This window comes from Pseudophryne corroboree, chromosome 4 (genome assembly GCF_028390025.1).
Source record: "Pseudophryne corroboree isolate aPseCor3 chromosome 4, aPseCor3.hap2, whole genome shotgun sequence".
NCBI classification, from domain to species: Eukaryota; Metazoa; Chordata; class Amphibia; order Anura; family Myobatrachidae; genus Pseudophryne; species Pseudophryne corroboree.
This window is the reverse complement of record NC_086447.1, coordinates 354,565,655-354,590,014: the sequence shown is the minus strand read 5'-3', so window position 1 is coordinate 354,590,014 and position 24,360 is coordinate 354,565,655. Positions and strand designations below refer to the sequence as shown.

The 24,360-nt window shown below is 47.0% G+C and overlaps 1 protein-coding gene across 3 annotated transcripts in view; it reads right to left on the bottom strand.

Annotated features, from left to right (window-relative positions):
• PCYT1A (phosphate cytidylyltransferase 1A, choline) overlaps positions 1 to 24,360 on the bottom strand; it is a 114,980-nt gene that overhangs the window by 21,062 nt on the left and 69,558 nt on the right. For all 3 annotated transcript variants that reach the window (XM_063916509.1, XM_063916508.1, XM_063916510.1), the window contains one exon: positions 12,734 to 12,917. In XM_063916509.1, coding sequence (XP_063772579.1) covers positions 12,734 to 12,850 — 117 coding nt within the window. In that variant the 5' untranslated portion in view covers positions 12,851 to 12,917. The remainder of the gene's footprint in view (positions 1 to 12,733; positions 12,918 to 24,360) is intronic.

Here is a 24,360-nt window from a genome sequence, read left to right as displayed (position 1 = left end):
ACTCCGTAAGGACCATGGGGATTATACCAAAGCTCCCAAACGGGCGGGAGAGTGCGGATGACTCTGCAGCACTGATTGAGCAAACTCAAGGTCCTCCTCAGCCAGGGTATCAAACTATAGAATTTTGCAAACGTGTTTGATCCCGACCAGGTAGCAGCTCGGCAAAGTTGTAAAGCCGAGACCCCTCGGGCAGCCGCCCAAGAAGAGCCCACCTTCCTCGTGGAATGGGCTTTGACTGATTTAGGATGCGGCAGTCCAGCCGCAGAATGTGCAAGTTGAATCGTGGAGCAGATCCAGCGAGCAATAGTCTGCTTAGAAGCAGGAGCACCCAGCTTGTTGGGTGCATGCAGGATACACAGCGAGTCAGTCTTTCTGACTCTAGCTGTCCTGGAAACATATATTTTCAGGGCCCGGACTACGTCCAGCAACTTGGAGGCCTCCAAGTCCCGAGAAGCCGCAGGCACCACAATAGGTTGGTTCAAATGAAACGCTGATATCACCTTAGGGAGGAATTGGGGACACGTCCTCAATTCTGCTCTGTCCATATGGAAGATCAGATAGGGGCTTTTACAGGATAAAGCCGCCAATTCTGACACCCGCCTAGCCGAAGCCAAGGCCAAAAGCATGACCACTTTCCACGTGAGATATTTTAATTCCACGGTCTGAAGTGGCTCAAACCAATGTGATTTTAGGACACAACGTTGAGATCCCAAGGTGCCACTGGGGGCACAAAAGGGGGCTGAATATGCAGCACTCCCTTAACAAACGTCTGAACTTCAGGCAGTGAAGCCAGTTCTTTTTGAAAGAAAATAGACAGGGCTGAAATCTGGACTTTAATGGATCCCAATTTTAGGCCCATAGTCAGTCCTGACTGTAGGAAGTGCAGAAATCGACCCAGCTGAAATTCTTCCGTGGGGGCCTTATAACCTCACACCAAGCAACATATTTTCGCCATATGCGGTGATAATGCTTTGCTGTCACATCTTTCCTAGCTTTTATCAGCGTAGGAATGACTTCAACCGGAATGCCCTTTTCCATCAGGATCCGGCATTCAACCGCCATGCCGTCAAACGCAGCCGCGGTAAGTCTTGGAACAGACAGGGCCCCTGCTGCAGCAGGTCCAGTCTGAGAGGAAGAGGCCAAGGGTCCTCTGAGATCATTTCTTGTAGTTCCGGGTACCAAGTCCTTCTTGGCCAATCCGGAACGATAAGTATAGTTCTTACTCCTCTCTTTCTTATTATCCTTAGCACCTTTGGTATGAGAGGAAGAGGAGGGAACACATAAACCGACTGGTACACCCACGGTGTCACTAGAGCGTCCACAGCTATCGCCTGAGGGTCCCTTGACCTGGCGCAATATCTTTTTAGCTTTTTGTTTAGGCGGGACGCCATCATGTCCACCTTTGGCTTTTCCCAACGGTTTACAATCAGTTGGAAGACTTCTGGATGAAGTCCCCACTCTCCGGGTGGAGGTCGTGCCTGCTGAGGAAGTCTGCTTCCCAGTTGTCCACTCCCGGAATGAACACTGCTGACAGTGCTATCACGTGATTTTCCGCCCATCGGAGAATCCTTGTGGCTTCTGCCATTGCCATCCTGCTTCTTGTGCCGCCCTGTCGGTGTACATTGGCGACCGCCGTGATGTTGTCTGACTGAATCAGCACCGGCTGGTTTTGAAGCAGGGGTCTTGCCTGATTTAGGGCATTGTAAATGGCCCTTAGTTCCAGAATATTTATGTGTAGGGAAGCCTCCTGACTCGACCATTGTCCTTGGAAGTTTCTTCCCTGCGTGACTGCCCCCCAACCTCGGAGGCTTGCATTCGTGGTCACCAGGACCCAGTCCTGTATGCCGAATCTGCGGCCCTCTAGAAGATGAGCACTCTGCAGCCACCACAGCAGAGACACCCTGGCCCTCGGGGACAGGGTGATCAGCCGATGCATCTGAAGATGCGATCCGGACCACTTGTCTAACAGATCCCACTGAAAGATCCTTGCATGGAACCTGCCGAATGGAATTGCTTCGTAAGAAGCTACCATCTTTCCCAGGACTCGCGTGCAGTGATGCACCGACACCTGTTTCGGTTTCAGGAGGTCTCTGACCAGAGATGACAACTCCTTGGCCTTCTCCTCCGGGAGAAACACCTTCTTCTGTTCTGTGTCCAGAATCATACCCAGGAACAGCAGACGCATCGTAGGAACCAGCTGCGACTTTGGAATATTCAGAATCCAGCCGTGCTGTTGTAGCACTTCCTGAGATAGTGCTACTCCGACCAACAACTGCTCCCTGGACTTCGCCTTTATAAGGAGATCGTTCAAGTATGGGATAATTATAACTCCCTTCTTTCGAAGGAGTATCATCATTTCGGCCATTACCTTGGTAAATACCCTCGGTGCCGTGGACAGACCAAACGGCAGCGTCTGGAATTGGTAATGGCAGTCTTGTACCACAAAACGGAGGTACACCTGGTGAGGTGGGTAAATGGGGACATGCAGGTAAGCATCCTTGATGTCCAGTGATACCATGTAATCCCCTTCTTCCAGGCTTGCAATAACCGCCCTGAGCGATTCCATTTTGAACTTGAACCTTCTTATATAAGTGTTCAAGGATTTCAAATTTAGAATGGGTCTCACCGAACCGTCTGGTTTCGGTACCACAAACATTGTGGAATAGTAACCCCGTCCCTGTTGAAGGAGGGGAACTTTTATTATCACCTGCTGGAGGTACAGCTTGTGAATTGCCGCCAGCACTACCTCCCTGTCCGGGGGAGAAGCTGGCAATGCTGATTTGAGGTAACGGCGAGGGGGAGACGTCTCGAATTCCAGCTTGTATCCCTGAGATACCACTTGTAGAACCCAGGGATCCACCTGTGAGCGAACCCACCGGTCGCATAAGTTCCGGAGACGGGCCCCCACCGCACCTGGCTCCACCATTGGAGCCCCAGCGTCATGCGGTGGATTTAGTGGAAGCAGGGGAGGATTTTTGTTCTTGGGAACTGGCTGTATGGTGCAGCTTTTTCCCTCTACCCCTGCCTCTGGGCAGAAAGGACGCGCCTTTAACCCGCTTGCCTTTCTGGGGCCGAAAGGACTGTACCTGATAATACGGTGCTTTCTTTGGCTGTGAGGGAACCTGAGGTAAAAATGTCGACTTCCCAGCTGTCGCTGTGGAAACGAGGTCGGAGAGACCATCCCCAAACAATTCCTCACCCTTGTAAGGCAAAACCTCCATGTGCCTTTTAGAATCCGCATCACCTGTCCACTGCCGAGTCCATAATACTCTCCTGGCAGAAATGGACATTGCATTTATTCTAGTTGCCAGCCGGCAAATATCCCTCTGTGTATCTCTCATGTATAATAATAATATAATATGCTCTATGGTTAGCAATATAGAATATAGAATCCCTGTCAAGGGAATCAATGTTATCAGACAGGGAATCAGACCACGCTGCTGCAGCACTGCACATCCATGCTGAAGCAATAGCAGGTCTCAGTATAGTACCTGAGTGTGTATATACAGACTTCAGGATAGCCTCCTGCTTTCTATCCGCAGGCTCCTTTAAGGCGGCCGTATCCTGAGACGGTAGTGCCACCTTTTTTGACAAGCGTGTGAGCGCTTTATCCACCCTCGGGGATGTCTCCCAACGTACCCTGTCCTCTGGCGGGAAAGGGTACGCCATTAGTAACTTTTTAGAAATCACTAGTTTCTTATCAGGGGAAGCCCACGCTTCTTCACACACTTCATTTAACTCATCTGAAGGGGGAAAAACCACCGGTTGCTTTTTCTCCCCAAACATAATACCCTTTTTAGTGGTACCTGGGTTAATGTCAGAAATGTGCAACACATTTTTCATTGCCGTAATCATGCAACGGATGGCCCTAGTGGAATGTACATTAGCCTCGTCGTCGTCGACACTGGAGTCAGACTCCGTGTCGACATCTGTGTCTGCCATCTGAGGTAGCGGGCATTTTTGAGCCCCTGATGGCCTTTGAGACGCCTGGGCAGGCACTGGCTGAGAAGCCGGCTGTCCCACAGCTGTTATGTCATCGAACCTTTTATGTAAGGAGTTGACACTGTCGGTTAATACCTTCCACATATCCATCCACTCTGGTGTCAACCCCGCAGGGGGCGACATCACATTAATCGGCACCTGCTCCGCCTCCACATAAGCCTCCTCATCAAACATGTCGACACAGCCGTACCGACACACCGCACACACACAGGGAATGCTCTGACTGAGGACAGGACCCCACAAAGTCCTTTGGGGAGACAGAGTGCCCCCCCTCTCTTTTTTACCCTATTGAGCCTGGAAACTGCAGGGGAGAGCCTGGGGAGCTGTCTTCCAGCGGAGCTCTGAAGAGAAAATGGCGCCAGTGTGCTGAGGGAGATAGCCCCGCCCCCTTCTCGGCGGGCTTCTCCCGCTCTTTTATTAATATTATGGCAGGGGATTTTTACACATATATAGTTTATCAGACTATATTATGTGTTTTTTTGCCAATTTAAGGTATTCTAATTGCAGCCCAGGGCGCCCCCCCCAGCGCCCTGCACCCATCAGTGACCGGAGTATGTGGTGTGCATAGGGAGCAATGGCGCACAGCTGCAGTGCTGTGCGCTACCTTAATGAAGACCGGAGTCTTCAGCCGCCGATTTCCAGGACGTTCTTCTTGCTTCTGGCTCTTCAAGGGGGACGGCGGCGCGGCTCCGGGACCGGACGACCGAGGCTGGGCCTGTGTTCGATCCCTCTGGAGCTAATGGTGTCCAGTAGCCTAGAAGCCCAAGCTAGCTGCAAGCAGGTAGGTTCGCTTCTCTCCCCTAAGTCCCTCGTAGCAGTGAGTCTGTTGCCAGCAGATCTCACTGAAAATAAAAAACCTAATAAATACTTTCTTTTCTAGAAGCTCAGGAGAGCCCCTAGTGTGCAACCAGCTCGAGCCGGGCACAGATTCTAACTGAGGTCTGGAGGAGGGGCATAGAGGGAGGAGCCAGTGCACACCAGTAGTCCTAATTCTTTCTTAGAGTGCCCAGTCTCCTGCGGAGCCCATCTATTCCCCATGTTCCTTACGGAGTTCCCAGCATCCACTAGGACGTCAGGGAAAAAGACCCTACTGTAAAAACATTTATGTTGGCAAATTCTCTTTTAATTAGTACAGGTTGAGTATCCCATATCCAAAATGCTTGGGACCAGAAGTATTTTGGATATCGGATTTTTCCGTATTTTGGAATAATTGCATACCATAATGAGATATCATGGTGATGGGACCTAAATCTAAGCACAGAATGCATTTATGTTACATATACACCTCACACACAGCCTGAAGGTCATTTTAGCCAATACTTTAAATAACTTTGGGCATTAAACAAAGTCTGTGTACAGTGAGCCATCAGAAAACAAAGTTTTTATTATTTCACTCTCGCTCAAAAAATTCCGTATTTCGGAATATTTGGATATGGGATACTCAACCTGTATTATGATTCTTGCCAACATCTTATGGAACTTTTTACAGAGAATGATAAATAATCATCAGTCTTAGCTCTAGTGGAGCTTACAGTCTACCTGTGCAAAGACATGGAGAACATAAAAACCCCACACAGACAACACACCGATCAACATGGAGCATACGGCCTGGAGTCACAACAGCAGTGCTAATCACTGTGCTACTCAATAGCAGTATTAAATATATATACAGGTTGAGTATCCCATATCCAAATATTCCGAAATACGGAATATTCCGAATTACGGACTTTTTTGAGTGAGTGTGAGATAGTGAAGCCTTTGTTTTTTGATGGCTCAATGTACACAAAGTTTGTTTAATATACAAAGTTATTAAAAATATTGTATTAAATGACCCTCAGGCTGTGTGTATAAGGCGTATATGAAACATAAATGAATTTTGTGTATGTACACACACTTTATTTAATGCACAAAGTTATAAAAAATATTGGCTAAAATGACCTTCAGGCTGTGTGTATAAGGTGTATATGTAACATAAATGCATTCTGTGCTTAGATTTAGGTCCCATCACCATGATATATCATTATGGTATGCAATTATTCCAGAATACGGAAAAATCCGATATCCAAAATACCTCTGGTCCCAAGCATTTTGGATAAGGGATACTCAACCTGTATACACACAGGTTGAGTCTCCCTTATCCAAAATGCTTGGGACCAGAGGTATTTTGGATATCGGATTTTTCCGTATTTTGGAATAATTGCATACCATAATGAGATATCATGGTGATGGGACCCAAGTCTAAGCACAGAATGCATTTATGTTTCATATACACCTTATACACACAGCCTGCAGGTAATTTTAGCCAAGATTTTTAATAACTTTGTGCATTAAACAAAGTGTGTGTACATTCACACAGTTCATTTATGTTTCATGTACACCTTATACACACAGCCTAAAGGTCATTTAATACAATATTTTTAATAACTTTATGTATTAAACAAACTGTGTACATTGAGCCATCAAAAAACAAAGGTTTCACTATCTCTGTTCTACTCCAAACATTCCGTATTTCGGAATATTTGGATATGGGATACTCAACCTGTATATATATAGATATATATATATATATATATATATATATATAATTACAATTACATTGCAAACTGAAACTATTAACTAATATTCTCTCTAACCATTAAAGATCAATAACCTCATATAGATCAAGAAGAAACAAAAAACAAGCAACATGCTGCCACCTAGTGGACAATGCAGAGAATGCTGGTCTTTGCTTCTCAACCAGTCTGTCATTTGTTTTTGAAGCACTCTTCTTTAATAAGCCATGAATAATAAGAGTTATGGTAAAACTTACCTTTGTTAACTCTTTCTTCGAGGTCCATAGATCCACAGGGTTAACCATGGGGGTATGTTTGGTGGTGACCAGGATTCAGGCACTGAACAGCAAACCTTTTGAGCCTCCCAGGATGCACTAGATCCCTCTCCCCCCATATCCTGCAGACATCTCAGGCTCTTCAGTTTTAGTTAACAAGCCCAAAGCAGGAGCTGGAGAGGAGAGAAGGAAGAATGGTACATACAGGAAACACACTCTCACTTGTAGGAGAAGGGAAATGGTGATTAAGAGAGAGTGACCCATTGAAGCTAGGTGCGTCAGGGAGGCCGCCCTGTGGATCCTATGGACTTCGAAGAAAAGAGTTAACAAAAGGTACATTTTACCATAACCCTTATTTTCTTCTTCAGGGTCCATAGTCTCCAAAGGGTAAAGCTTGGGGATGTCCCAAAGCAATAGGGAGGGAATGCTCCTAAGCTGAAAAGAGAACACTGTGGCCATCTTGCCACCTCAAACTCAACACTTCCAAAACAGAATTAATTATTTTCCCACCAGCCAAAAGTAGTTACCAACCTGATATCTCCATAACGGTTGACAATGCGACTATACATCGTACCCCACAAGCTAGGTGTTATCCTTGACTCTGAACTGTTCTTTGTTCTACACATTCAATCTGTCTCTAAATCACGTTACATGCACCTAAAAAAACATATCCTAAATACGTCCTTATCTTAAACAAGGCCGGTACCACAACTGCCTCGTTGATATGGAACTTGGATACTACCTTAGGTAGATATCCTGGCTTAGTCTGAAGGACAGCCCTGTCGTGATGAAAAATAAAAAAGGGGAGACTGCAGGAGAGTGCCCCCAAGTCAGATACTGTGCAGGCTGAGGTGATGGCCAAGAGGAAGAGAGTCTTCACAGTCAACCATTTGAGGTCAACAGTATCTAATGGTTCAACGGGAGGCTGTTGCAAGGCCCAAAGAACCAAGGACAAATCCCAAGGAGCCACTGAAGAAACAAAGGGAGGCTGAATCCAGGACATCCCCTAAAGAAAGGTATGGACATCTGGCAAGGGAGCAAGTCTTTTCTGAAACCAGACAGACAGAGCAGAGACCTGAACTTTGAGAGATTCTAGGCAGTGACCATGGTAAGACCCGCCTGTAGACATGCCAGAAGTCTAGGAATCTGAAATACCAGAGGATCATAGTGGTGATGAGCACACCACTGAAAGTAAGAGTGCCAGATACGGTAATATAAGCGAGCTGATGCCGGTTTCCAGGCATGAAGCATGATTTGAATAACCGCACTGGAAAATTCTTATTCCTTAGGATAGATGACTCAAGAGCCACGCCGTCAAAGACAAGCGAGCTAGGTCCAGGTGTAGACAGGGACCTTGTGACAAAAGGTCTGGTAGAAGAGGAATTGGGAAGGGCGCGTCTATGGAGAGACACTGAAGATCCGTGAACCAATGGCACCTGGGCCATGCCGGAGCCACCACGATGACCTTGCCGCCTTCCTCTTTGAATCTGCTTAGCACTCTGGGAAGGAGAGATACTGGAGGAAAGAAAAAAGGCAGACTAAAGGGCCACGGGACTGTGTAAGGGCGTCCACAAAGGTTGCATCCGGATCTCTTGTCCTGGACCTGTACAAGGGTAGCTTGTGGTTATGCCTGGAGGCCATGAGGTCCACGTCCCCATTTGTTCACCAGAAACTGAAAGAGGTGTAGAGTCTACTCTCCGGTGCACACATCCTGTTGACCGAGGAAGTCTACTTCCCAGTTGAGCACCTCCAGGATGAAGATCGCCGAAAGATGGAGTTCAGCCCAGGCAAGAATCTGAGCCACTTCCTGCATTGTGGCGGCACTGCGAGTGCCCCCCTGTCGAATGATATAAGCCACTCCATGAAGAAGGTCCTAAGCCATCTGAAGGGCCCAGTAAACTGCCCGAAGTTCCAGGACGTTGATCGGAAAAACCCACTCTGTTAGGGACCAGCCGCCCTGAAAGGAGGCTGGCATCCGTAGTGAGAATAATTCAGTGTGGAAGCCAGAATGGGCGACCCTTGTCCAGGTTGGAAGTTTGTAGCCATCAGGAGAGGGATGTCTGGACATCCGGAGGCAGAACTATTGTCTGAGATTTGATCTGCTTGGTTGTCCATCCACCTGGCGAGTATCAGGCATTGGAGAATCCTGGAGTGGAATTGTGCGTATTCCACCATGTCGAAGGCGTATTCCATGTAGGCCAGGGTCTGCATTGCTAAGTGAATAGAGACTCTGCAACTGTCGAGTAGGTTGTGAGTGTGCAATTGTAGTGCTACAATGTTGTCCGGAGAAAGAAAGATACATTGTACGTAAGCATCCAGCAGAACTCCGAGATGGAGCATCCTCTGAGACGGCATGAGAGAGGACTTGGCCCAGTTTATCAGCCATCTGTGACTGTGACGGCGTGACATGGTCATCTGGAGATGATGGTGGATGACCTCTGGAGAATGTGCAAGAAGGAGGAGGTCGTCCCGGTAAGGGAGTATCCTGATTCCCTGCCTTCAAAGATGAGCATCCATCACCACCATGAGTTTGGTGAACACCCTGGAGGCTGTGGAAAGGACGAAGGGTAGGGCCTGGAAATGCTGATGGAGACAGCAAAGCTTAGGTATTGCTGATGACAGGGTGCTATCGGTACATGGAAGTAAGCATCCTGTATATCCTGGGAGACCAGAAAATCCCCAGACCGTATAGCCAGGACAATGGAAGAGATTCCATTTGAAACCTTGGCACTTTGATATATTTGTTCAGTAATTCTAGATTCAGTATGGGACGATGAGACCCATAGGGTTTCTAAACCAAAAAGAATAGAACCCCTGGCCCTGTTGAGACACGGGGACAGGATTAATCACGCCTGATTGTAGTGGCCTTGTTGAGGTCTGCTGGTGGACTGGATGGAAAGTATTGTCTGGGAGTACACCTGAGGAAGGAGAGAGCATATCTGCAAGAGACCACTTCTTGAACCCAGGCATCTGTTGTGATATGACGCCAAGCAAGGGTGAACTGAAGTAGTCAGCCTCCCACCCTGGGGTCCCCCAGGGGGAGGCCCGCCCCGTAAGGCAGAGTGTTTATCCTCTGGTTTGGTAGTTGTGCGTCTAGCAGCCAAGGCCTGTTTGGGTTTGGGTTTAGAAGCCTTGGTGGAGTGAGACAGTCTAGAGAAGATCTGACCTCTGGCCTTGTTCTGATGGCGAAAGGACGAAGTCCGAGGTCGCGTACAGGAGGCTGATGGTAGGCAAGCTGTTTTAGAAGTTGTCAGTTTATTGACAATCATGTCCAATTCTGGCCACAAAAGAAATGTGCCTGTGTATGGAAAGGCTTCCAGGGCTTTCTTAGTGTCAGAGTCCGCCTTCCAGGAAAGAAGCCAAACAATGCTACCACAGAACCAGCCAAAGCTTTAGAGGACAGTAGATCTGTATCCAGAACAGCCTCTCCAATGTAACAGGCAGCATACATGATGTTGGCAATAAGTGACAGTTGTCCCTTAGTAGCCTCAGACGTGAAACTATTTTCATGGGCATCCGCCTAGTTTTCAATGGCTTTATCAATATAATGTACGGAGAGAAAAGGCTTCCAGACAGCATAAGTCGCATACAGTGCAGAAAATACAATTTAACTGCAGTGGGCACTGATATTAACTATCCAGCTATTAGAGCTGGTAGGAAGCAGTGCTGTGTATAACCTGACTCCAAGGAGAGGTATATAGGGAGACCAAACCCAGCGTGCCCGGAGACCTGCAGAGCTATTGTAATGGCTGGTCGGCGTCTCTGCGAGGGAGGAGAGTGAAAGAGGAGCATCCTAGGGTGGGAAGACCTCAGAGGAATGGCACCCTGGGCTGCGCCTTGCGCTGAGGAAGTGCTGCCTCCCCTTGATGGCTTCCACCACCAGTTCCCTGGCCTGTTATTAAAGATCTCTCAGCACCAGTAACGTATGTCCTGGTGGTCTAGTGGTACCCAAGGCACGCTATGGTCTGGGTCCACGCCAGCACCGCCGGTCCGTCTCCTGGAAATGGCGGTATAGTACTTCCGCGATTGCTGGTCCCCGCCATACCTGTCCTCCGTGAGTCCGGTCGCAGTCCGGGGTGCACCTGTGTGCCCCTGCTAGTGGAAGGCTACAGGGTCCTGTTGAAATCCCCAAGCAGTGTCTGGTGTTGCGGCACCGGTAGGGGTGATGAAGTAGCCGCACTGGCTTCCAAGAGATTGCTTAGTGCTGCTTTCTCAATTGTAAAGTAAAACTAAAAGATAAAACTGATAAAAATTAAAAGCTTGAGCTGCAGGATGCAGCCCCACTATTAAACGGCGACCAGCTCCTGCTGGCACCAAACAGAAACTGAAGAGCCTGGGCTGTGAGCGGGATATGAAGGGAGAGGGATCCAGTGCATACTGTGAGGCTCAAAAGCTTTGCTGTTTGGTGTCTGAATCCTGGTCTCCACCAAGCATACCCCAAGGTTAACCCTGTGGAGACTATGGACCCTGAAGAAGAAACATTTTAACTTATGCATATTCAAATTTTCCATTTTAATCTTTATGGCATGTTTAGGTATTTTCATCGAAACTGGAGGGCCAACAGAAGGATGCCACTGAATCGTTGTCATATTGCCATCATCAGAACATGCCTCCTGATGGCATGGGACCATCATTTCTAATTCATTCTATGGTGTAAACCACTGATGGTGCTGTTCAGGGCTGGTTCTAGACCTTGTGACGTCCAGGGTGAAAGTTTCCATTAGCGCGCCCCCCCCTTCCCCCCAACACATAAAACAGGGTTAGTGCGTGCTATAGGCGCGTGCCAAAAAATAGGGGAGTGGCTTCATAGGTCATAGGGAAGGGGCGCGGCCACAGTTGTGCCCCTTTGTAGCTGTGCTCCCAGTAGATTTGCCTCCTGTAGTTTTGACCCCTGTAGCTGTGCCCTGTGTAGTTTTGCCCCCTGTAGCTGTGCCCTCAGTAGATGTGCCCCTAGTAGTGGCGCTTACAAAAAATATAAAATAAAACACACTCGCCAGCCACGCTCCTGCTTCCCGACCGCTGCTGCTGTCCTCCATCTCCGGCCGTCGCTCCTAGGATCTATGGGAGAGACGTCATGATATCTCTCCCATAGCACCGCACACTGCACAGACACTAGAGGTCAATTATGACCTCTAGAGTCTGCGGCCACTCCGACAATGCCGTGACGTCAGGTACACCGCACGGCACCAGTAGCGGCTCTCGCCATGGCAGCACCCTCAGAACAGCGGCGCCCTGGGCAAAAAGCCTGCTTGACCGTGGCAAGAGCCGCTACTGGTGATGTTGTACAAGTGTGCGGAATGTTGACCTGATTTGCGCACTGCCAACGGGTCAGGTGATTGTTCCTGTGCTGTATTACATCACCTCATATCTGGAGAACACACATTGAAAAGAAGCATGTGATGGTAGCAAGCATTGCAATGTTGGCATAAAATGGCAAAAGCATCTCCATTAGATTGGACATACTGATAACTAGAAACCATCGGTTTATGATGACCATCTCTACTTTAAACCATCTAGGCAGTTATTAGTTTTTGTTGGACTTGGTTATGATGCAGCAACTGCTTTATATATGCATAATGATCATTAATAATCCCTTTCACATGCACACACTAGCATGGTAAAAGTTGTTTTATAAGTAAGAAATGTTTTCAGAGGAACATAATGTGGTTGTGTGCTATGTGTGTAATGATACATGTAGATGATTTAGCTATTACTCATACAATGATAACAATGGTTACTGTAACAGAGAAACTTAGGAGACATTCATTGCAATTTGAATACCCTGGTGATAAATGTGAAGTGCCAGTTGGATGAAGCACATTACATTCTGACAATGAGGAACTAAACTGCAAGTATTAAGTATTGTGCATAAAACAATTATGAGACATCCCCCCCATTACTGACCGTCATTTGACGGAGAATCTTCTTAGGCACAGAATCTTCATCTGTTGTCCCATTGGGTCCTGCAGTATCTTTTCTTCTTTTGCGAGAACTGAGCTTTGTAGTGTGCTGAAACTCCATAACTGTGATATGAGGGAGGGTCCTGTTGAGGTCTGTATAAATATATCATATGGTTTCTATCCACCTTCTAAATAACAAACAAGAAAATACATGATTAAAAATGCATTCACAGTTTATTAAAACATCTTCATAAACCAGTTTCCATTAGTAGCAGAAAGAAACAATGTACTCTCAGAAATGTGAGAAGGCACATTCTGATACTCAGTGTGCAGTCACAATTTAGAGGACGCCAGATATGAGTCAATCCAGTTACGTGTAATTTTGGGGAGTTGAAAGACTGATTAAGGAATTGGTCATAGAGTAAAAGAAACTAAAAATAGGATTTTAATACCTACCGGTAAATCCTTTTCTCTTAGTCCGTAGAGGATGCTTCAAGAACCACGGGTTATAGACGGGATCCGCAGGAGACATGGGCACACTATAAGACTTTGAATGGGTGTGAACTGGCTCCTCCCTCTATGCCCCTCCTCCAGACTCCAGTTATAGGAACTGTGCCCAGGGAGACGGACATTTCGAGGAAAAGGATTTATTTAATTAATTTAAACTAAGGTGAGATACGTACCAGCTCACGCCACCAACACGCCGTACAACATGGCATTCAACAACAACGCATGCAACGGCATGACCAACAGCAGTCACAGATTTGACTGAACTCAACCAACATGAGTGTAACTATAACCAAACTGCAGATACAGCCCGCACTGGGGCAGGCGCCCAGCATCCTCTACGGACTAAGAGAAAAGGATTTACCGGTAGGTATTAAAATCCTATTTTCTCATACGTCCTAGAGGATGCTGGGGATGCTTCAAGAACCATGGGGTTTATACCAAAGCTCTAGAACGGGCGGGAGAGTGCGGATGACTCTGCAGCACCGATTGACCAAACAAGAGGTCCTCCTCAGCCAGGGTATCAAACTTGTAAAACTTCGCAAAAGTGTTTGAACCCGACCAAGTAGCTGCTCGGCAGAGTTGTAACGCCGAGACACCCCGGGGTAATGGCAATCCTGCCGTAGAATGAGCCTGCTGAATCGTATTACAGATCCAGCGTGCAATAGTCTGCTTGGAAGCAGGAGCCCACAGGACAAACAGAGCCTCTGTTTTCCTAATCTGCGCCGTTCTGGCGACATAGATCTTCAAAGCTCTGACCACATCGAGAGACTTGGACTCCGCCAAGGCCTCAGAAGTCACTGGCACCACAATAAGGCTGGTTTACGTGAAAAGATGAAACCACTTTTGGCAGAAATTGTTGACGAGTTCTCAACTCTGCTCTATCCGCATGGAAAATCAAATAGGGGCTTTTGTGAGACAAAGCCGCCAATTCAGACACTCGCCTTGCTGACACCAAGGCCAACAACATGACCACTTTCCAAGTAAGGAATTTTAACTCAACCTTTTCGTAAAGGTTCAAACCAATGTGACTGCAAAAATTGCAACACCACATTAAGATCACACGGTGCCACAGGAGGCACAAACGGAGGTTGGATGTGCAGCACGCCTTTTACGAAGGTCTGAACTTCTGGAAGAGAAGCCAATTCTTTTTAAAAAAAGATCGACAAGGCCGAAATCTGTACTTTAATAGAGACTAACTTTAGGCCCGCATCCACACCTGCTTATAGGAAATGGCGCAAACGCCCCAGGTGAAATTCTTCCGTAGGAGCATTCTTGGATTCACACCAAGACACATATTTTCTCCAAATACGGTGGTAATGCTTTGCCATTACTTCTTTTCTAGCCTGAAGAAGTGTGGGAATGACTTCACTGGGAATACCCTTTCGGGCTAGGATTTGGCGCTCAACCGCCACGCCGTCAAACGCAACCGCGGTAAGTCCTGATACACGCACGGCCCCTGTTGTAACAGGTCCTCCCGAAGAGGAAGAGGCCAGGGATCTTCTATGAGCAACTCCTGAAAATCTGGATACCAGGCCCTTTTTGGCCAATCCGGAACAATGAGGATCGCCTGAACTCTTGTTCTTCGGATAATTTTTATCACCTTTGGAATGAGTGGAAGTGGAGGGAACACATAAACCGACTGAAACACCCACAGTGTCACTAGGGCGTCCACCGCTATCGCTTGAGGGTCTCTCGACCTGGAACAATATCTCTAAAGTTTCTTGTTGAGGCGGGACGCCATCATGTCTACTTGAGGAACTCCCCAACAACTTGTCACTTCTGAAAAGACCTCTTGATGAAGACCCCACTCCCCTGTGTGGAGATCGTGTCTGCTGAGGAAGTCTGCTTCCCAGTTGTCCACTCCACCAGGAATGAAGACCGCTGACAGAGCGCTGGCATGTCTTTCCGCCCAGCGAAGAATCTTCGTGGCCTCGGCCATTGCCGCTCTGCTCTTTGTACCTCCTTGGCGGTTTATGTACGCCACAGCTGTCATGTTGTCTGACTGAATCAAGACTGGCAGACCTCAAAGAAGATGTTCTGCTTGCAGTATGCCGTTGTAGATGGCTCTTAATTCCAGAATGTTTATGTGTAGACAAACTTCCTGGCTTGACCACTTTCCCTGAAAATTTCTCCAGTGTGACTGCTCCCCAGCCTTGGAGGCTTGCATCCGTGGTCACCAGGATCCAATCCTGAATCCCGAACCTGCGTCCCTCCAGAAGGTGAGAACTGTGCAGCCACCACAGAAGGGAAATTCTGGTCCTGGGATATAGAATTATTTTCCGGTGCATGTCCAGGCGAGACCCGGACCACTGGTCCAACAGGTTCCACTGAAACACCGTGGCATGGAACCTGCAATACGGAATGGTATCGTAGGCCGCCACCATCTTCCCCAGCAACCGAGTGCAGTGAAGAACTGACACCTTTGCCGGTTTCAGAATCTGATTTACCATGATCTGTATTTCCAGAGCTTTTTCCACTGGAAGAAAAACTCTATGTAGTTCTGTATCCAGAATCATACCCAGGAACGACAGCCATGTCGTTGGATACAACTGTGATTTTGGCATATTTAGGAGCCAACCGTGTTGTTGCAGAATCGTCAGTGAAAGGGCAACATTCTTCAACAATTGCTCCTTGGACCTCGCCTTTATGAGGAGATCGTCCAAGTACGGGATACTTGTGACTCCCTGCTTGTGCAGGAGAACCATAATTTACGCCATTACTTTGGTGAAAATCCTCGGAGCCGTGGACAGACCAAACGGCAACGTCTGAAATTGGTAATGACAATCCTGCACAGCAAATCTCAGGTAAGCCTGATGTGGAGGATATATGGGGACATGTAAGTAGGCATCTTTTATGTCGACCGACATCATAAAATCCCCTTCCTCCAGTTACTGGAGATCACTGCTCGTAGAGATTCCATCTTGAACATGAATCTTTTGAGAAAGAAATTGAGGGATTTTAGGTTTAGAATCGGTCTGACTGAGCCATCCGGCTTCGGGACCACAAACAGGCTCGAATAACACAGTAACTGTGTCTTATTTATGAATCTCACTCAGCAGCTGTGGCAACAGTGTTTCCTAAGGATTGTAACACATTGTTACATTTGAACTTTTTATCAGCAATTTCAGTGAGTTCTATTGATACAGCAATCATCGTTACAGCTTACACAATTCATGTGTTTTTATATGTATACATGTGGTAAATCAGTAAGATACGATTAATATTACCTATGAATTTGTTTCAATCAAGTGGTATTTTTATTGAATCATTGTGAATATTAAATATATATTTTATAAATTAATTTGACTCTTTGGTTGTATTAGAACCTGGGAAGTTATGGTGTTCAAATGCCATGAGCGCCTCTATTCATTTCTCTCTCTGGTTATGTTGGTAGGAGTATTACACAACTCCTTATAGTGGCGAACGTGCTTTTTACACCATCAATTCCAGGTTCGTGTTATTAAGATTGATTCATTGAATAATTGTTAGACACAGGCGCAGCAAAAGATTTCTTCTCTTTTTTCTGTTAGGCTCGAATAAAAACCTTCCCCCTGTTGTACCGTGACAATCACTTGATTTTGACACGACTTTAGTATCGCAGCGCTTACTATCTCCCTTTCCGGAAGAGAAGCTGGCAAGGCCGATTTGAAAAATCGGTGAGGGGGCACGTCTTGAAACTCTAACTTGTACCCTTGGGTTACTATGTCTACTATCCAAGGATCCAGGTCCAAGTGCACCCAGACCTGACTGAAGAGTTGGAGACGTGCCCCCACCGGTACGGACTCCCGCAGAGGAGCCCCAGCGTCATGCGGTGGATTTGGTAGAAGCCGGAGAGGACTTCTGCTCCTGGGAACTTGCCACAGCCTGTGACCTTTTTCCCCGTCCTCTCCCCCTCGCAGCAAGGAAAGAGGACCCACGTCCTTTTTTTAATTTATTGGGCCGAAAGGACTGCATCTGATAGTGAGGCGATTTCTTCTCCTGTGCAGGAACATAAGGTAAAAATGAAGAGTTACCCGCGGTAGCCGTAGACACCAGGTCAGTGAGGCCGTCACCAAGCAAGACCCTACCGTTAAATGGTAGAGACTCCATCGCCTTCTTAGAGTCAGCGTCAGCATTCCATTGATGAATCCACAACGCTCTCCTTGCTGAGACTGCCATGGCATTGGCCCTTGATCCTTACAGCTTCTTTTAAATATGCTGCAGCGTCCCTGATGTGACCCAGAGTCAAAAGCACACTATCTATGTCTAGGGTATCTACCTCAGATGATAAGTTATCTGCCCACCTTTCAATAGCGCTACTCACCCATGCCGAAGCAATGGCAGGCCTGAGCAGTGACCCTGTAGTGACATAAATGGATTTTAGTGTATTTTCCTGCTTACGATCCGCAGGATCATTTAGGGCTGCCGTGTCAGGGGACGGGAGCGCCACCTTTTTGGATAGACGCGATAAAGCTTTGTCTACCGTGGGGATTGACTCCCACCTTTCCCTGTCCCCAGAGGGGAACGAATATGCCACTGGAATTCTTTTGGGAACATGTATCTTTTTGTCAGGATTTTCCCAAGCTTTTTCAAAAAGTGCGTTCAGTTCATGAGAGGGAGGAAACGTTACCTCAGGTTTCTTTCCTTTAAACTTACAGACCCTAGTATCAGGAACAGCAGGGTCCTCAGTGATATGTAATACTTCTTTTATCGCCACAATCATGTACTGAATACTCTTAGCCAGTTTTGGATGTAATCTGGCATCACTATAGTCGACACCAGAATCAGAGTCCGTGTCGGTATCTGCTATCTGGGTAAATGCACGTTTCTGTGACCCCGAAGGGGTCTGGGCCTGTGACAAAGCATCTTCCATGGATTCCCTCCATGTCTGGTTCTTAGACTCAGATTTATCAAATCTCTTAGCCAACTTAGTCACATTTGCGTTTAAAACACTCTACATATTCACCCAATCATCCGTCGGCAGTGCAGACACGGCCACTCACAGAATTTTCTGTCCCCACTCCAGCCTCCTCCTGGGAAGAGCATTCAGCCTCAGACATGTCGACACACACACACACGTACCGACAGCCACAACCACACTGGGGCTATAGGAGACAGACCCACAATAAAGCCTGCCAGAGAGACAAAGAGAGAGTTCCGCCAGCTCACACCCAGTGCCAATCCCGGTACTGGAGCAAGTAACAAGACAGCCCAGACCTGTTAGCGCTTTTTACATATATAATTTAGCACCAAATCACTTGTGCTCCCCCCCCCCCCCCCCCCCGTTTTGCACCGTTACTTGTACAGCAGTGTGGAGGTCAGGGCCAGCGTCTCTGCAGCTTCTGTGAAGAGAAAATGGCGCTGGTCATAGCTGTGTGGGTTAAGCCCCGCCCACTACATGGCGCGCTTCAGTACCGCTTAAAAAATCTTTATACTGGCGGGGGTCCCTTAACTAGTGCCTGGGCACTGTTATATCCTATGCCAGTGCTGTTTGAGGTCCCCCATGCTGCCCAGGGCACCCACCCTGCGCCCTGCACTCTGCGGTGCCGTGATGTGTGTGGGAGCATGGCACGCAGCGCGCCTGCTGCGCGGTACCTCAAACGCCGTCTTCTGCCGTCACTGAAGTCTTCTGATTTTCTCATACTCACCCGGCTTCTGTCTTCTGGCTCTGTGAGGTGGGTGACGGCACGGCTCCGGGAACAAGCAGCTAGGCGTACCAAGTGATCGAACCCTCTGGAGCTAATGGTGTCCAGTAGCCTAAGAAGCAGAGCCCTTGAACTCAGAAGAAGTAGGTCTGCTTCTCTCCCCTCAGTCCCACGATGCAGGGAGCCTGTTGCCAGCAGGTCTCCCTGAAAATAATAAACCTAATAAAAGTCTTTTTCTGAAAAACTCAGTAGAGCTCCTCAGTGTGCATCCAGTCTCACTGGGCACAGAATCTAACTGGAGTCTGGAGGAGGGGCATAGAGGGAGGAGCCAGTTCACACCCATTCAAAGTCTTATAGTGTGCCCATGTCTCCTGCGGATCCCGTCTATACCCCATGATTCTTGAAGCATCCCTAGCATCCTCTAGGACGTATGAGAAAATACATGTATTCTGGGAGCTTGAGAAATTACTGTAAGAAGCTGTGAAACTGCATAACAGTCTTCAAGAGAGGTGACATGAGGGGTGCCAAAAACAATAGTAGACCCAGGGCTAAGCATGCATGGATAAAATGTGAGTGTTTTCTAACATATACTATGTTGCACATGCATGGGAGAATACATACAAGCGTGGACGTTGTACATGCATGGGAGAATACATACAAGCGTGGACGTTGTACATGCATGGGACAATACATACAAGGGTGGACGTTGTACATGCATGGGAGAATACATACAAGCGTGGATGTTGTACATGCATGGGAGAATACATACAAGCGTGGATGTTGTACATGCATGGGAGAATACACACACGCATGGACAAATTCATTGAAACAATGGTTATTCCTCCTGAAAAGTGATTGCATTAAAAGCAATTGTCTCCTGTGTACCTGCATGTCTTTGCTATTCATAGAATACAGCAGAGACCATGAAAATAAATAGTCCCTCATTCTCCAAAAGTATTCTAAAATGTCCTGGACAGATTGGTTGGTACTCCTTACAAAAGTTAATACTGTAAATGGAGTATAGTGATATATAAACTAATTCCACACGTCTTCAACATTCTAATCATTCAGCTTATTTAAATGGAAAAAATGTAACTCTGCAGTTTGGTATCATCATGTGTACCACACTGGGGTGTGGATTATTAGAGCTACACTAAAAAGGTCTAGAGTCAATAGGTCTACCACTAATGGTAGACATGCATTAGGTCGACAGGGTCAAAAGTTCGACACTGAATAGGTGCAGTAGAAAAGGTCGATAGGGTCAAAAAGTCAACATGGAAAAGGTTGACACAAAAAAAGGTAGACACAATTTGTTTAGTTTTTTGGGTGTATTGTCACTTTTCTGCCACAAACAAGCCCCATTAGTGTATCACGTCTCCTCGCATGGTGCTTCGAGCAAGGTTACTATTCCCAATCGTAGTTCACGTGGATGATAAAGTATGAAAAATTAAAAATAATTGTGGTTTTTTTTAAATAAAAAAAACTTTTGTCAACCATATGTGTGTCGACCATTGTCATGTTGACGTTTTGACTGAGTCAACCTAACGCATGTCTGCCATTAGTGGTTGACCTATTGACTGTAGACCTTTTTACTGTAGATCTATAGACCGAATACCACCACTCTGGCCATGGTCCAGAGAAAGCAAATGAGAGAGTTGACCGAGGAGATCAGAAAGAAAATGATAGAGAAGCATGATACAGGTAAATGCTATAAGACCATCTTCCAACAGCTAAATGTTGTTGTGACTACAGTTGCAAATATTATTACGTTTAAAGTCCATCGCACAATAGCCAACCTCTCTGGACGCAGTTGCAAGACACAATATTACACAGACGGACAGTGAGAATGGAGCTTTCTGGCAAACATCAGCTCTTATACCCACAGGTCAAAAAAAAGTTTACGGGCTGATTTTCCCAAAATCCGTGCAGGGTACAATAAAATGCCAAGGCTAGTAAGGCATTCTGGAGAGAAATACTGCCCAGTGTCAGAAAGTTCTATCTCAGTTGCAAGTCATGAATTTTCCAACAGTATGACACAAAACACACAGCTAAAAGCACACAAGAATGGATAAGAACAAAACATTGGACTAGTCTTACTGTGGCCTTCTAAAAGCCCTGAATTGAATCCTATCAAACATCTATAACAATTAGTATCCTTTATTCATATGGTACCACAAGGGGTCCACAGTGCCTTACAAAGTACATAAACAGAAGCCGTATGAGCAAAACAAAAAAGTGCATAGCAGAACACGGACAAGGTTTACAAACATTGCTGAAGTAAACAGTCAAAAAACCCAAATAAGCAACAGGGTGGCTGATCCCAGAGGTTTGCTGCTGATATTGGCAGTGGAGATTGAGAGGAGATGATGGTATAAGTAAGGGAAGGAAAACCACAAGAGGGAAAAGAGCCCTGCTTGTAAGAGGGAAACCGCTGAAACATGCAGTCTGGAGAAGGCACAAAACATAGGGTTAAGGGTCTATCCTTTTTGTCCATGACATTTTCATTTGTTTTATTATTTAAAATGTTGAATCAAAAATCAAATACAAATATATTTTAATAAATACAGAATAAACTATGATGGATGCCAATTTTTTGTCAATTTCCAGTTATTTAAGATAAAACTCTGGCTGCTTCTATTTTATGGAAGAGTGCCAACAAATTTGTCCATGTCTGTATGTAAAAGGTTTACTACTTGGTAATGTAAATGGCGGACCTTTGTTACACCATTACTAAAAGCCCTGTGTGAGGTATTGGATAGATTCCGAATGTTAGCTAAATGAGGGAAAATAAACTGTTACACAGACGTCAGGAATACATTTTTTCATCCCAGCGCGAAGATTCATTTTAATATGGCAAATGTACCGGAGTCTGAGTCATCCCAGGAGGAGCTGCTGTCATGGGGCACTGGCTTACTGTACGTAGCATCCACATTTATTTCACTCATGCTCCACTCCTATGCTGACTACTTCGGCCACAATGTCCTTAAACAGCTGCTAGACAGTGGGAGGCACTATGTTGGTCGGGTCTAGATCAGACAAGTCGTATAATTGGAAACAACAGTGTTGGGTCTTCCTAGTGGCACCTGTATGCTGTATGCTAACCTCCTCTGAGGACTCAGTCTGCTGTGTAATAGGAGATCACTGGACCCGATGATACCAGTGTTAAATAGTAGTAGTAGAGTATGCGTATAACAAAAACTTAAAAAGTGTTTGTGCATTGTAAAATGCAACAAGGTTGAACACTGCATAATAAAGCCGTCTGTACAGGGTACAAGGGACAATTGGAAAAATAGGATTTTGGTTACCTACCGGTAAATCCTTTTCTCGTAGTCCGTAGAGGATGCTGGGGTCCATATTAGTACCATGGGGTATAGACGGGTCCACCAGGAGCCATTGGCACTTTAAGAGTTTAATAGTGTGGGCTGGCTCCTCCCTCCTGTAGAGGCTCAAACCAAGCAGATTGCAGGAACTGCAACACCACACCCAGGGTGCCGTTGGTGCCACAAAGGGAGGCTGGATGTGCAGAACCCCTTTCAAAAAGGTCTGAACCTCAGGGAGGACAGCCAATTGTTTTTGGAAGAAGAAGAACAAAGCAGAGATCTGGACCTTGATCTCTGTCCCATATCCACCACTGCTTGTAGGAAAAGGAGAAAACATCCAAACTTCTTGGCCTCACACCAAGAAACATACTTTTTCCAAATGCGATGGTAATGTTTAGACGTTACCCCCTTCCTAGCCTGTATCAGGGTAGGAATGACCTCACTCGGGATACCCTTCCGAGCTAAGATCTGGCGTTCAACCGCCATGCCATCAAACGTAGCCGTGGTAAGTCTTGATAAGCGAACGGCCCCTGCAGTAGCAAATCCTCCCGAAGAGGCAACGGCCTTTGATCTTCCAACAGAAGATCCAGTAGATCCGCGTACCAAGCCCTCCTTGGCCAGTCCAGAGCAATGAGTATTGCCAGAACCTTTGTTCTTCTTACCAGTTGAAGAACTCTTGGTATCAGAGGAAGTGGAGGGAACACATACACTGGCATGAACACCCACGGTGTTACCAGTGCGTCCAGCGCCACTGCCTGTGGGTCTCTCGACCTGGAACAGTACCTCCGCAGCTTCTTGTTGAGGCCGGAGGCCATCATGGCTATGTGAGGAACCCCCCACCAACCGGTTACCTCCTCGTACACCTCCGGATGGAGGCCCCACTCTCCTTGATGGAGATCGTGTCTGCTGAGGAAGTCTGCTTCCCAGTTGTCTACACCCGGAATGAAGATTGCCGACATCGCCACCGCGTGCCTTTCTGCCCAGAGGAGGATTTTTGACACCTCTGACATGGCAGCTCTGCTCTTCATTCCGCCTTGTCAGTTTATGTAGGCCACTGTGGTCACGTTGTCCGACTGCACCTGAACAGCCCGATCCTGTAGAAGGCCATTGTACACGTTTCTTAGCTCCAGAATTTTATCGGGAGAAGGGATTCTTGATCCGACCACCTTCCTTGGAAGGTTTCCCCCTGAGCAACCGCTCCCCAACCTCTTAGACTTAGATCCGTGGTTAGAAGGATCCAGTCCTGAACCCCGAATCTTCGGCCTTCCAGAAGGTGAGGCAGTTGTATCCACACCAGAGGAGCGAAATCCTGGCTTTCGGAGACAGACGGATCCTCCGGTGCATGTGTAGGTGAGATCCCGACCACTGGTCCAAGAGATCCAGCTGAAAGGATCGATCATGAAACCTTCCGTACTGTAGAGCCTCATAGGAGGCAACCATCTTCCCCAGAAGGCGGATGCACTGATGAACCAAGACCCGGGAAGACATCCTGGACCACAGGTTCTCAAACTCGGTCCTCAGGACCCCACACAGTGCATGTTTTGCAGGTCTCCTCACAGAATCGCAAGTGAAATAATTAGCTCCACCTGTGGATCTTTTAAAATGTGTCAGTGAGTAATGAATACACCTGTGCACCTGCTGGGTTACCTGCAAAACATGCACTGTGTGGGGTCCTGAGGACCGAGTTTGAGAACCTATGTCCTGGACCATTGATTGAATCACCACTGCTTTCTCCACCGGCAGAAACACCCTCTGCAGTTCCGTGTCTAGGATCATTCCCAGGAAAGACAACCTCCTTGTCGGCTCCAGATGAGACTTCGGAAGGTTCAGGATCCAACCGTGCTCTTTGAGCAGATGTGTCGTGAGAGCAATGGATCGCAACAACTTCTTCCTGGACGACGCCTTGATCAGGAGATCGTCCAGATACGGAATTATGTTCAACCCTTGCTTGCGCAGGAGAACCATCATCCCCGCCATCACCTTGGTGAAGACCCTTGGTGCTGTGGAGAGGCCAAACGGCAGCGCTTGAAACTGATAGTGATCGTCCAACAGTGCAAACCTGAGATATGCCTGATGTGGAGACCAGATGAGAACGTGGAGGTACGCATCCTTGATGTCCAGGAACACCAGGAACTTCCCCTCCGTCAGACCTTAGATGACAGCTCTCAGAGACTCCA